Source organism: Pseudophryne corroboree, chromosome 6, assembly GCF_028390025.1.
Source record: "Pseudophryne corroboree isolate aPseCor3 chromosome 6, aPseCor3.hap2, whole genome shotgun sequence".
Taxonomy (NCBI): Eukaryota; Metazoa; Chordata; class Amphibia; order Anura; family Myobatrachidae; genus Pseudophryne; species Pseudophryne corroboree.
Window position 1 is genome coordinate 25,073,179 of NC_086449.1, and position 14,328 is coordinate 25,087,506.

General features: G+C 50.5%; 1 protein-coding gene across 6 annotated transcripts in view; it reads left to right on the plus strand.

The window, feature by feature from the left end:
* The window catches only part of MINK1 (misshapen like kinase 1), a 116,863-nt gene that overhangs the window by 93,525 nt on the left and 9,010 nt on the right, over nt 1–14,328 (plus strand). For 3 of the 6 annotated variants that reach the window (XM_063930786.1, XM_063930784.1, XM_063930788.1), the window contains 4 exons: nt 205–314; nt 517–605; nt 857–880; nt 9,768–9,931. In XM_063930786.1, the coding sequence (XP_063786856.1) occupies nt 205–314; nt 517–605; nt 857–880; nt 9,768–9,931 (387 nt within the window). The remainder of the gene's footprint in view (nt 1–204; nt 315–516; nt 606–856; nt 881–9,767; nt 9,932–14,328) is intronic. The other 3 variants (XM_063930785.1, XM_063930787.1, XM_063930789.1) reach the window with 1 other exon arrangement.

The window sequence follows — 14,328 nt, forward strand, 5'->3', positions numbered from 1 at the left end:
AGTCCCGCAGGCACTGAGGGCGGTCTAGGGAGTCCCGCAGGCACTGAGGGCGGTCTAGGGAGTCCCGCAGGCACTGAGGGCGGTCTAGGGAGTCCCGCAGGCACTGAGGGCGGTCTAGGGAGGCCCGCAGTCGGTTTAAATGGGATGATAAGGAGGCTGTGTGTGAATGTGTGCATGTGGTTTCTCATCACCTCTCTCGTCCAGTAACCCAGACCTGCGCCGGGCCGAGAGCGGCTGGGAAAGAGGAGATTCCCTGCTACAGTCCCCTCACCCAAACCTTCCTCAGGCGGGATCTCTGGAGAGGAACCGCATAGGTGAGACCACAGACGTTCTGGTGCATCCTATAATAAGTGGGCTGTCTGTGACCCTGTGAGGTGTAGATGTTGCAGCTTGTGTCCATCAGAATAGTGTGACCTGTCTGCACCTACCGGGAGGGCCCAGAGCATGCTGGGAAACGGGGTTTGTCTGCTCTTTCCTACACCTCATGGCATCGGTAACAGCTGATATCTTTTACAGCCCCCCATAAGCTGGAGGAGTCTTCAATCAGTCCCCCCGGCAGCAAGACCCCAGGAGATGAGCATCGGTCCCGGCCGGGACGCCCAGCTGTGAGTGTCCCACCTCCCATCCACTGGTCTGTGACGCTGGGGACACACATGCTATAGGGGAAGGGGGTCCTTGTAGTTACCATTGCTTTCACCGTGCATGTTTCCAATGGAATGTGGTCATCTTCCACACAGGGTCCACCTAGCATCTCCATTGTGGTTCACACTACAAAAAACTTCTAGTTATGTTTCAGAGAGAAGCGTTCTTATTCTCTATACTATACTAATCTCTTTCTTTTCTCTTCTGCTGTCAGAGTTATAAGAGAGCAATAGGAGAGGTCAGTGTCCAGTGATATAACTTGGTTCAGGCTGTCCGTGTACTGTCCTCTGTCTGATCCGTGTGTGTTACTGTAACAGTGTGTGTAGGACAGGATGTCCTGTATCTGATCCGTGTGTGTTACTGTAACAGTGTGTGTAGGAGAGGATGTCCTCTGTCTGATCCGTGTGTGTTACTGTAACAGTGTGTGTAGGACAGGATGTCCTCTATCTGATCCGTGTGTGTTACTGTAACAGTGTGTGTAGGAGAGGATGTCCTCTGTCTGATCCGTGTGTGTTACTGTAACAGTGTGTGTAGGAGAGGATGTCCTCTATCTGATCTGTGTGTGTTACTGTAACAGTGTGTGTAGGACAGGATGTCCTCTATCTGATCCGTGTGTGTTACTGTAACAGTGTGTGTAGGAGAGGATGTCCTCTGTCTGATCCGTGTGTGTTACTGTAACAGTGTGTGTAGGACAGGATGTCCTCTATCTGATCTGTGTGTTACTGTAACAGTGTGTGTAGGAGAGGATGTCCTCTATCTGATCTGTGTGTGTTACTGTAACAGTGTGTGTAGGAGAGGATGTCCTCTATCTGATCCGTGTGTGTTACTGTAACAGTGTGTGTAGGAGAGGATGTCCTCTGTCTGATCCGTGTGTGTTACTGTAACAGTGTGTGTAGGACAGGATGTCCTCTATCTGATCTGTGTGTTACTGTAACAGTGTGTGTAGGAGAGGATGTCCTCTATCTGATCTGTGTGTGTTACTGTAACAGTGTGTGTAGGAGAGGATGTCCTCTGTCTGATCTGTGTGTGTTACTGTAACAGTGTGTGTAGGAGAGGATGTCCTCTATCTGATCTGTGTGTGTTACTGTAACAGTGTGTGTAGGACAGGATGTCCTCTATCTGATCTGTGTGTGTTACTGTAACAGTGTGTGTAGGAGAGGATGTCCTCTATCTGATCTGTGTGTGTTACTGTAACAGTGTGTGTAGGAGAGGATGTTCTCTATCTGATCTGTGTGTGTTACTGTAACAGTGTGTGTAGGAGAGGATGTCCTCTATCTGATCTGTGTGTTACTGTAACAGTGTGTGTAGGACAGGATGTCCTCTGTCTGATCTGTGTGTGTTACTGTAACAGTGTGTGTAGGAGAGGATGTCCTCTGTCTGATCTGTGTGTGTTACTGTAACAGTGTGTGTAGGAGAGGATGTCCTCTATCTGATCTGTGTGTGTTACTGTAACAGTGTGTGTAGGACAGGATGTCCTCTATCTGATCTGTGTGTGTTACTGTAACAGTGTGTGTAGGAGAGAATGTCCTCTATCTGATCTGTGTGTGTTACTGTAACATTGTGTGTAGGAGAGGATGTCCTCTATCTGATCCGTGTGTGTTACTGTAACAGTGTGTGTAGGAGAGGATGTCCTCTATCTGATCCGTGTATGTTACTGTAACAGTGTGTGTAGGAGAGGATGTCCTCTATCTGATCCGTGTGTGTTACTGTAACAGTGTGTGTAGGAGAGGATGTCCTCTATCTGATCCGTGTGTGTTACTGTAACAGTGTGTGTAGGAGAGGATGTCCTCTATCTGATCCGTGTGTGTTACTGTAACAGTGTGTGTAGGAGAGGATGTCCTCTATCTGATCCGTGTGTGTTACTGTAACATTGTGTGTGTAGGCAGGATGTCCTCTATCTGATCCGTGTGTGTTACTGTAACAGTGTGTGTAGGAGAGGATGTCCTCTATCTGATCCGTGTATGTTACTGTAACAGTGTGTGTAGGAGAGGATGTCCTCTATCTGATCCGTGTGTGTTACTGTAACAGTGTGTGTAGGAGAGGATGTCCTCTATCTGATCCGTGTGTGTTACTGTAACAGTGTGTGTAGGAGAGGATGTCCTCTATCTGATCCGTGTGTGTTACTGTAACAGTGTGTGTAGGAGAGGATGTCCTCTATCTGATCCGTGTGTGTTACTGTAACAGTGTGTGTAGGAGAGGATGTCCTCTATCTGATCTGTGTGTGTTACTGTAACAGTGTGTGTAGGAGAGGATGTCCTCTGTCTGATCCGTGTGTGTTACTGTAACAGTGTGTGTAGGAGAGGATGTCCTCTATCTGATCCGTGTGTTACTGTAACAGTGTGTGTAGGAGAGGATGTCCTCTATCTGATCTGTGTGTGTTACTGTAACATTGTGTGTAGGCAGGATGTCGTCTATCTGATCCGTGTGTTACTGTAACATTGTGTGTAGGAGAGGATGTCCTCTATCTGATCTGTGTGTGTTACTGTAACAGTGTGTGATGGAGAGGATGTCCTCTATCTGATCCGTGTGTGTTACTGTAACAGTGTGTGTAGGAGAGAATGTCCTCTGTCTGATCCGTGTGTGTTACTGTAACATTGTGTGTGTAGGCAGGATGTCCTCTATCTGATCCGTGTGTGTTACTGTAACAGTGTGTGTAGGAGAGGATGTCCTCTGTCTGATCCGTGTGTGTTACTGTAACAGTGTGTGTAGGAGAGGATGTCCTCTGTCTGATCCGCGTGTGTTACTGTAACAGTGTGTGTAGGAGAGAATGTCCTCTGTCTGATCCGTGTGTGTTACTGTAACATTGTGTGTGTAGGCAGGATGTCCTCTATCTGATCCGTGTGTGTTACTGTAACAGTGTGTGTAGGAGAGGATGTCCTCTGTCTGATCCGTGTGTGTTACTGTAACAGTGTGTGTAGGAGAGGATGTCCTCTATCTGATCCGTGTGCGTTACTGTAACGGTGTGTGTAGGAGAGAATGTCCTCTATCTGATCCGCGTGTGTTACTGTAACAGTGTGTGTAGGAGAGAATGTCCTCTGTCTGATCCGTGTGTGTTACTGTAACATTGTGTGTAGGCAGGATGTCGTCTATCTGATCCGTGTGTTACTGTAACTGGGTGTGTAGGACAGGATGTACTCTATCTGATCCGTGTGTGTTACTGTAACAGTGTGTGTAGGAGAGGATGTCCTCTGTCTGATCCGTGTGTGTTACTGTAACAGTGTGTGTAGGAGAGGATGTCCTCTATCTGATCCGTGTGTGTTACTGTAAGTGTGTGTAGGAGAGGATGTCCTCTGTCTGATCCGTGTGTGTTACTGTAACAGTGTGTGTAGGAGAGGATGTCCTCTATCTGATCCGTGTGTGTTACTGTAAGTGTGTGTAGGAGAGGATGTCCTCTGTCTGATCCGTGTGTGTTACTGTAACAGTGTGTGTAGGAGAGGATGTCCTCTGTCTGATCCGTGTGTGTTACTGTAACAGTGTGTGTAGGAGAGGATGTCCTCTATCTGATCCGTGTGTGTTACTGTAAGTGTGTGTAGGAGAGGATGTCCTCTGTCTGATCCGTGTGTTACTGTAACAGTGTGTGTAGGAGAGAATGTCCTCTGTCTGATCCGTGTGTGTTACTGTAACATTGTGTGTGTAGGCAGGATGTCCTCTATCTGATCCGTGTGTTACTGTAACATTGTGTGAAGGAGACAATGTCCTCTGTCTGATCCGTGTGTGTTACTGTAACAGTGTGTGTAGGACAGGATGTCCTCTATCTGATCCGTGTGTGTTACTGTAACAGTGTGTGTAGGACAGGATGTCCTCTATCTGATCTGTGTGTGTTACTGTAACAGTGTATGTAGGAGAGGATGTCCTGTATCTGATCTGTGTGTGTTACTGTAACAGTGTGTGTAGGAGAGGATGTCCTCTGTCTGATCCGTGTGTGTTACTGTAACAGTGTGTGTAGGAGAGGATGTCCTCTATCTGATCTGTGTGTGTTACTGTAACAGTGTGTGTAGGACAGGATGTCCTCTATCTGATCCGTGTGTGTTACTGTAACAGTGTGTGTAGGAGAGGATGTCCTCTATCTGATCTGTGTGTGTTACTGTAACAGTGTGTGTAGGAGAGGATGTCCTCTGTCTGATCTGTGTGTGTTACTGTAACAGTGTGTGTAGGAGAGGATGTCCTCTATCTGATCTGTGTGTGTTACTGTAACAGTGTGTGTAGGACAGGATGTCCTCTATCTGATCTGTGTGTGTTACTGTAACAGTGTGTGTAGGAGAGGATGTCCTCTATCTGATCTGTGTGTGTTACTGTAACAGTGTGTGTAGGAGAGGATGTTCTCTATCTGATCTGTGTGTGTTACTGTAACAGTGTGTGTAGGAGAGGATGTCCTCTATCTGATCTGTGTGTTACTGTAACAGTGTGTGTAGGACAGGATGTCCTCTGTCTGATCTGTGTGTGTTACTGTAACAGTGTGTGTAGGAGAGGATGTCCTCTGTCTGATCTGTGTGTGTTACTGTAACAGTGTGTGTAGGAGAGGATGTCCTCTATCTGATCTGTGTGTGTTACTGTAACAGTGTGTGTAGGACAGGATGTCCTCTATCTGATCTGTGTGTGTTACTGTAACAGTGTGTGTAGGAGAGAATGTCCTCTATCTGATCTGTGTGTGTTACTGTAACATTGTGTGTAGGAGAGGATGTCCTCTATCTGATCCGTGTGTGTTACTGTAACAGTGTGTGTAGGAGAGGATGTCCTCTATCTGATCCGTGTATGTTACTGTAACAGTGTGTGTAGGAGAGGATGTCCTCTATCTGATCCGTGTGTGTTACTGTAACAGTGTGTGTAGGAGAGGATGTCCTCTATCTGATCCGTGTGTGTTACTGTAACAGTGTGTGTAGGAGAGGATGTCCTCTATCTGATCCGTGTGTGTTACTGTAACAGTGTGTGTAGGAGAGGATGTCCTCTATCTGATCCGTGTGTGTTACTGTAACATTGTGTGTGTAGGCAGGATGTCCTCTATCTGATCCGTGTGTGTTACTGTAACAGTGTGTGTAGGAGAGGATGTCCTCTATCTGATCCGTGTATGTTACTGTAACAGTGTGTGTAGGAGAGGATGTCCTCTATCTGATCCGTGTGTGTTACTGTAACAGTGTGTGTAGGAGAGGATGTCCTCTATCTGATCCGTGTGTGTTACTGTAACAGTGTGTGTAGGAGAGGATGTCCTCTATCTGATCCGTGTGTGTTACTGTAACAGTGTGTGTAGGAGAGGATGTCCTCTATCTGATCCGTGTGTGTTACTGTAACAGTGTGTGTAGGAGAGGATGTCCTCTATCTGATCTGTGTGTGTTACTGTAACAGTGTGTGTAGGAGAGGATGTCCTCTGTCTGATCCGTGTGTGTTACTGTAACAGTGTGTGTAGGAGAGGATGTCCTCTATCTGATCCGTGTGTTACTGTAACAGTGTGTGTAGGAGAGGATGTCCTCTATCTGATCTGTGTGTGTTACTGTAACATTGTGTGTAGGCAGGATGTCGTCTATCTGATCCGTGTGTTACTGTAACATTGTGTGTAGGAGAGGATGTCCTCTATCTGATCTGTGTGTGTTACTGTAACAGTGTGTGATGGAGAGGATGTCCTCTATCTGATCCGTGTGTGTTACTGTAACAGTGTGTGTAGGAGAGAATGTCCTCTGTCTGATCCGTGTGTGTTACTGTAACATTGTGTGTGTAGGCAGGATGTCCTCTATCTGATCCGTGTGTGTTACTGTAACAGTGTGTGTAGGAGAGGATGTCCTCTGTCTGATCCGTGTGTGTTACTGTAACAGTGTGTGTAGGAGAGGATGTCCTCTGTCTGATCCGCGTGTGTTACTGTAACAGTGTGTGTAGGAGAGAATGTCCTCTGTCTGATCCGTGTGTGTTACTGTAACATTGTGTGTGTAGGCAGGATGTCCTCTATCTGATCCGTGTGTGTTACTGTAACAGTGTGTGTAGGAGAGGATGTCCTCTGTCTGATCCGTGTGTGTTACTGTAACAGTGTGTGTAGGAGAGGATGTCCTCTATCTGATCCGTGTGCGTTACTGTAACGGTGTGTGTAGGAGAGAATGTCCTCTATCTGATCCGCGTGTGTTACTGTAACAGTGTGTGTAGGAGAGAATGTCCTCTGTCTGATCCGTGTGTGTTACTGTAACATTGTGTGTAGGCAGGATGTCGTCTATCTGATCCGTGTGTTACTGTAACTGGGTGTGTAGGACAGGATGTACTCTATCTGATCCGTGTGTGTTACTGTAACAGTGTGTGTAGGAGAGGATGTCCTCTGTCTGATCCGTGTGTGTTACTGTAACAGTGTGTGTAGGAGAGGATGTCCTCTATCTGATCCGTGTGTGTTACTGTAAGTGTGTGTAGGAGAGGATGTCCTCTGTCTGATCCGTGTGTGTTACTGTAACAGTGTGTGTAGGAGAGGATGTCCTCTATCTGATCCGTGTGTGTTACTGTAAGTGTGTGTAGGAGAGGATGTCCTCTGTCTGATCCGTGTGTGTTACTGTAACAGTGTGTGTAGGAGAGGATGTCCTCTGTCTGATCCGTGTGTGTTACTGTAACAGTGTGTGTAGGAGAGGATGTCCTCTATCTGATCCGTGTGTGTTACTGTAAGTGTGTGTAGGAGAGGATGTCCTCTGTCTGATCCGTGTGTTACTGTAACAGTGTGTGTAGGAGAGAATGTCCTCTGTCTGATCCGTGTGTGTTACTGTAACATTGTGTGTGTAGGCAGGATGTCCTCTATCTGATCCGTGTGTTACTGTAACATTGTGTGAAGGAGACAATGTCCTCTGTCTGATCCGTGTGTGTTACTGTAACAGTGTGTGTAGGACAGGATGTCCTCTATCTGATCCGTGTGTGTTACTGTAACAGTGTGTGTAGGACAGGATGTCCTCTATCTGATCTGTGTGTGTTACTGTAACAGTGTATGTAGGAGAGGATGTCCTGTATCTGATCTGTGTGTCACTGTAACAGTGTGTGATGGAGAGGATGTCCTCTGTCTGATCCGTGTGTGTTACTGTAACATTGTGTGTAGGCAGGATGTCCTCTATCTGATCTGTGTGTGTTACTGTAACAGTGTGTGTAGGAGAGGATGTCCTCTATCTGATCCGTGTGTTGATGTAACAGTGTGTGTAGGAGAGGATGTCCTGTATCTGATCTGTGTGTGTTACTGTAACAGTGTGTGTAGAAGACAATGTCCTCTGTCTGATCCGTGTGTGTTACTGTAGCAGTGTGTGTAGGTGAGGATATCCTCTATCTGATCTGTGTGTTACTGTAGCAGTGTGTGTAGGAGAGGATGTTCTCTGTCTGATCTGTGTGTGTTACTGTAACAGTGTGTGATGGAGAGGATGTTCTCTGTCTGATCTGTGTGTGTTACTGTAGCAGTGTGTGTAGGTGAGGATATCCTCTATCTGATCTGTGTGTGTTACTGTAGCAGTGTGTGTAGGAGAGGATGTTCTCTGTCTGATCCGTGTGTGTTACTGTAACAGTGTGTGTAGGAGAGGATGTTCTCTGTCTGATCTGTGTGTGTTACTGTAACAGTGTGTGATGGAGAGGATGTCCTCTATCTAATCTGTGTGTGTTACTGTAACAGTGTGTGTAGGAGAGGATGTTCTCTATCTGATCCGTGTGTGTTACTGTAACAGTGTGTGATGGAGAGGATGTACTCTATCTGATCTGTGTGTGTTACTGTAACAGTGTGTGTAGGAGAGGATGTCCTCTATCTGATCTGTGTGTGTTACTGTAACAGTGTGTGTAGGAGAGGATGTACTCTATCTGATCTGTGTGTGTTACTGTAACAGTGTGTGATGGAGAGGATGTACTCTATCTGATCTGTGTGTGTTACTGTAACAGTGTGTGTAGGAGAGGATGTCCTCTATCTGATCTGTGTGTGTTACTGTAACAGTGTGTGTAGGAGAGGATGTACTCTATCTGATCTGTGTGTGTTACTGTAACAGTGTGTGTAGGAGAGGATGTCCTCTATCTGATCTGTGTGTGTTACTGTAACAGTGTGTGTAGGAGAGGATGTACTCTATCTGATCTGTGTGTGTTACTGTAACAGTGTGTGATGGAGAGGATGTACTCTATCTGATCTGTGTGTGTTACTGTAACAGTGTGTGTAGGAGAGGATGTCCTCTATCTGATCTGTGTGTGTTACTGTAACAGTGTGTGTAGGAGAGGATGTACTCTATCTGATCTGTGTGTGTTACTGTAACAGTGTGTGTAGGAGAGGATGTCCTCTATCTGATCTGTGTGTGTTACTGTAGCAGTGTGTGTAGGAGAGGATGTTCTCTATCTGATCTGTGTGTGTTACTGTAACAGTGTGTGATGGAGAGGATGTACTCTATCTGATCTGTGTGTGTTACTGTAACAGTGTGTGATGGAGAGGATGTCCTCTATCTGATCTGTGTGTGTTACTGTAACAGTGTGTGATGGAGAGGATGTCCTCTATCTGATCTGTGTGTGTTACTGTAACAGTGTGTGTAGGAGAGGTTGTTCTCTATCTGATCTGTGTGTGTTACTGTAACAGTGTGTGTAGGAGAGGATGTCCTCTATCTGATCTGTGTGTGTTACTGTAGCAGTGTGTGTAGGAGAGGATGTTCTCTATCTGATCTGTGTGTGTTACTGTAACAGTGTGTGATGGAGAGGATGTACTCTATCTGATCTGTGTGTGTTACTGTAACAGTGTGTGATGGAGAGGATGTCCTCTATCTGATCTGTGTGTGTTACTGTAACAGTGTGTGATGGAGAGGATGTCCTCTATCTGATCTGTGTGTGTTACTGTAACAGTGTGTGTAGGAGAGGTTGTTCTCTATCTGATCTGTGTGTGTTACTGTAACAGTGTGTGTAGGAGAGGATGTCCTCTATCTGATCTGTGTGTGTTACTGTAACAGTGTGTGATGGAGAGGATGTCCTCTGTCTGATCCGTGTGTGTTACTGTAACAGTGTGTGTAGGAGAGGATGTCTGTGTATGAATATCATTGTATAGGAATATTAATGCTTTTATTTTGATTTATCTTCTTTGTTAGTCTTCATGTCCCCAAACCTCTTATCTGTCCTGTTTGGTAAGTATTCTTCCCAGACAACTAACTGGCTCATACCTCCTCTAACAGGACCATTTATTAGTGAAAGACCGTCCTGAAGATGTTCCAAAACCTCCCAAAAAAGCGCTTGATTACTCCTCTTCCTCCAGTGATGAGATGGACAGCAGTGATGAAGATGAGGAAGAGGGGGACCCAGAACGACAGGAGCAGAGCAGAGACAGCTCCTCAGCCAGGTAACAGGGAGGACAGCAGAGATGGCTCCTCAGCCAGGTAACAGGGAGGACAGCAGAGACGGCTCCTCAGCCAGGTAACAGGGAGGACAGCAGAGACGGCTCCTCAGCCAGGTAACAGGGAGGACAGCAGAGACTGCTCCTCAGCCAGGTAACAGGGATGACAGCAGAGACTGCTCCTCAGCCAGGTAACAGGGAGGACAGCAGAGACGGCTCCTCAGCCGGTAACAGGGAGGACAGCAGAGACGGCTCCTCAGCCAGGTAACAGGGAGGACAGCAGAGACGGCTCCTCAGCCAGGTAACAGGGAGGACAGCAGAGACGGCTCCTCAGCCAGGTAACAGGGAGGACAGCAGAGACTACTCCTCAGCCAGGTAACAGGGAGGACAGCAGAGACCGCTCCTCAGCCAGGTAACAGGGATGACAGCAGAGACGGCTCCTCAGCCAGGTAACAGGGAGGACAGCAGAGACTGCTCCTCAGCCAGGTAACAGGGATGACAGCAGAGACTGCTCCTCAGCCAGGTAACAGGGATGACAGCAGAGACTGCTCCTCAGCCAGGTAACAGGGAGGACAGCAGAGACGGCTCCTCAGCCGGTAACAGGGAGGACAGCAGAGACGGCTCCTCAGCCAGGTAACAGGGAGGACAGCAGAGACGGCTCCTCAGCCAGGTAACAGGGAGGACAGCAGAGACGGCTCCTCAGCCAGGTAACAGGGAGGACAGCAGAGACTACTCCTCAGCCAGGTAACAGGGAGGACAGCAGAGACGGCTCCTCAGTCAGGTAACAGGGAGGACAGCAGAGACGGCTCCTCAGCCAGGTAACAGGGAGGACAGCAGAGACGGCTCCTCAGCCAGGTAACAGGGAGGACAGCAGAGACTACTCCTCAGCCAGGTAACAGGGAGGACAGCAGAGACGGCTCCTCAGCCAGGTAACAGGGAGGACAGCAGAGACTACTCCTCAGCCAGGTAACAGGGAGGACAGCAGAGACCGCTCCTCAGCCAGGTAACAGGGATGACAGCAGAGACGGCTCCTCAGCCAGGTAACAGGGAGGACAGCAGAGACTGCTCCTCAGCCAGGTAACAGGGATGACAGCAGAGACTGCTCCTCAGCCAGGTAACAGGGATGACAGCAGAGACTGCTCCTCAGCCAGGTAACAGGGAGGACAGCAGAGACGGCTCCTCAGCCGGTAACAGGGAGGACAGCAGAGACGGCTCCTCAGCCAGGTAACAGGGAGGACAGCAGAGACGGCTCCTCAGCCAGGTAACAGGGAGGACAGCAGAGACGGCTCCTCAGCCAGGTAACAGGGAGGACAGCAGAGACTACTCCTCAGCCAGGTAACAGGGAGGACAGCAGAGACGGCTCCTCAGTCAGGTAACAGGGAGGACAGCAGAGACGGCTCCTCAGCCAGGTAACAGGAAGGGGAGCAGAGACAGCTCCTCAGCCAGGTAACAGGAAGGGGAGCAGAGACGGCTCCTCGGCTAGGTAACGGGGAGGGGAGCAGAGATGGCTCCTCAGCCAGGTAACAGGGAGGACAGCAGAGACTGCTCCTCAGCCAGGTAACAGGGAGGACAGCAGAGACGGCTCCTCAGCCAGGTAACAGGGAGGACAGCAGAGACGGCTCCTCAGCCAGGTAACAGGGAGGACAGCAGAGACGGCTCCTCAGCCAGGTAACAGGGAGAACAGCAGAGACCGCTCCTCAGCCAGGTAACAGGGATGACAGCAGAGACCGCTCCTCAGCCAGGTAACAGGGATGACAGCAGAGACTGCTCCTCAGCCAGGTAACAGGGAGGACAGCAGAGACTACTCCTCAGCCAGGTAACAGGGAGGACAGCAGAGACGGCTCCTCAGCCAGGTAACAGGGAGGACAGCAGAGACGGCTCCTCAGCCAGGTAACAGGGAGGACAGCAGAGACTGCTCCTCAGTCAGGTAACAGGGAGGACAGCAGAAACGGCTCCTCTGCCAGGTAACAGGAAGGGGAGCAGAGACAGCTCCTCAGCCAGGTAACAGGAAGGGGAGCAGAGACGGCTCCTCGGCTAGGTAACGGGGAGGGGAGCAGAGATGGCTCCTCAGCCAGGTAACAGGGAGGACAGCAGAGACTGCTCCTCAGCCAGGTAACAGGGAGGACAGCAGAGACTGCTCCTCATCCAGGTAACAGGGAGGACAGCAGAGACGGCTCCTCAGCCAGGTAACAGGGAGGACAGCAGAGACTGCTCCTCAGCCAGGTAACAGGGAGGACAGCAGAGACGGCTGCTCAGCCAGGTAACAGGGAGGACAGCAGAGACGGCTCCTCAGCCAGGTAACAGGGAGGACAGCAGAGACGGCTCCTCAGCCAGGTAACAGGGAGGACAGCAGAGACTGCTCCTCAGCCAGGTAACAGGGAGGACAGCAGAGACTGCTCCTCAGCCAGGTAACAGGGAGGACAGCAGAGACGGCTCCTCAGCCAGGTAACAGGGAGGACAGCAGAGACGGCTTCTCAGCCAAGTAACAGGGAGGACAGCAGAGACGGCTCCTCGGCCAGGTAACAGGGAGGACAGCAGAGACGGCTCCTCAGCCAGGTAACAGGGAGGACAGCAGAGACGGCTCCTCAGCCAGGTAACAGGGATTACAGCAGAGATGGCTCCTCAGCCAGGTAACAGGAAGGGGAGCAGAGACAGCTCCTCAGCCAGGTAACAGGAAGGGGAGCAGAGACGGCTCCTCGGCTAGGTAACGGGGAGGGGAGCAGAGAGATGGCTCCTCAGCCAGGTAACAGGGAGGACAGCAGAGACGGCTCCTCAGCCAGGTAACAGGGAGGACAGCAGAGACTGCTCCTCAGTCAGGTAACAGGGAGGACAGCAGAAACGGCTCCTCTGCCAGGTAACAGGAAGGGGAGCAGAGACAGCTCCTCAGCCAGGTAACAGGAAGGGGAGCAGAGACGGCTCCTCGGCTAGGTAACGGGGAGGGGAGCAGAGATGGCTCCTCAGCCAGGTAACAGGGAGGACAGCAGAGACTGCTCCTCAGCCAGGTAACAGGGAGGACAGCAGAGACTGCTCCTCATCCAGGTAACAGGGAGGACAGCAGAGACGGCTCCTCAGCCAGGTAACAGGGAGGACAGCAGAGACTGCTCCTCAGCCAGGTAACAGGGAGGACAGCAGAGACGGCTGCTCAGCCAGGTAACAGGGAGGACAGCAGAGACGGCTCCTCAGCCAGGTAACAGGGAGGACAGCAGAGACTGCTCCTCAGCCAGGTAACAGGGAGGACAGCAGAGACTGCTCCTCAGCCAGGTAACAGGGAGGACAGCAGAGACTGCTCCTCAGCCAGGTAACAGGGAGGACAGCAGAGACGGCTCCTCAGCCAGGTAACAGGGAGGACAGCAGAGACGGCTTCTCAGCCAAGTAACAGGGAGGACAGCAGAGACGGCTCCTCGGCCAGGTAACAGGGAGGACAGCAGAGACGGCTCCTCGGCCAGGTAACAGGGAGGACAGCAGAGACGGCTCCTCAGCCAGGTAACAGGGATTACAGCAGAGATGGCTCCTCAGCCAGGTAACAGGAAGGGGAGCAGAGACAGCTCCTCAGCCAGGTAACAGGAAGGGGAGCAGAGACGGCTCCTCGGCTAGGTAACGGGGAGGGGAGCAGAGAGATGGCTCCTCAGCCAGGTAACAGGGAGGACAGCAGAGACCGCTCCTCAGCCAGGTAACAGGGATGACAGCAGAGACGGCTCCTCAGCCAGTTAACAGGAAGGACAGCAGAGACGGCTCCTCAGCCAGGTAACAGGGAGGACAGCAGAGACTGCTCCTCATCCAGGTAACAGGAAGGGGAGCAGAGACGGCTCCTCGGCTAGGTAACGGGGAGGGGAGCAGAGATGGCTCCTCAGCCAGGTAACAGGGAGGACAGCAGAGACGGCTCCTCAGCCAGGTAACAGGGAGGACAGCAGAGACTGCTCCTCAGCCAGGTAACAGGGAGGACCGCAGAGACAGCTCCTCAGCCAGTTAACAGGGAGGACAGCAGAGACGGCTCCTCAGCCAGGTAACAGGGAGGACAGCAGAGACGGTTCCTCAGCCAGGTAACAGGGAAGGCAGCAGAGACAGCTCCTTAGCCAGGTAACGAGGGGAGCAGAGATGGCTCCTCAGCCAGGTAACAGGGATGACAGCAGAGATAGCTCCTCAGCCAGGTAACAGGGATTACAGCAGAGACAGCTCCTCAGCCAGGTAACAGTAAGGGGAGCAGAGACTGCTCCTCGGCTAGGTAACGGGGAGGGGAGCAGAGACGGCTCATCATCCAGGTAACAGGGAGGGGAGCAGAGACAGGTCATCAGCCAGGTAACAGGGAGGACAGCAGAGACGGCTCCTCAGCCAGGTAACAGGAAGGGGAGCCAGAGACGGCTCCTCAGCCAGGTAACAGTGAGGGGAGCAGAGACTGCTCCTCA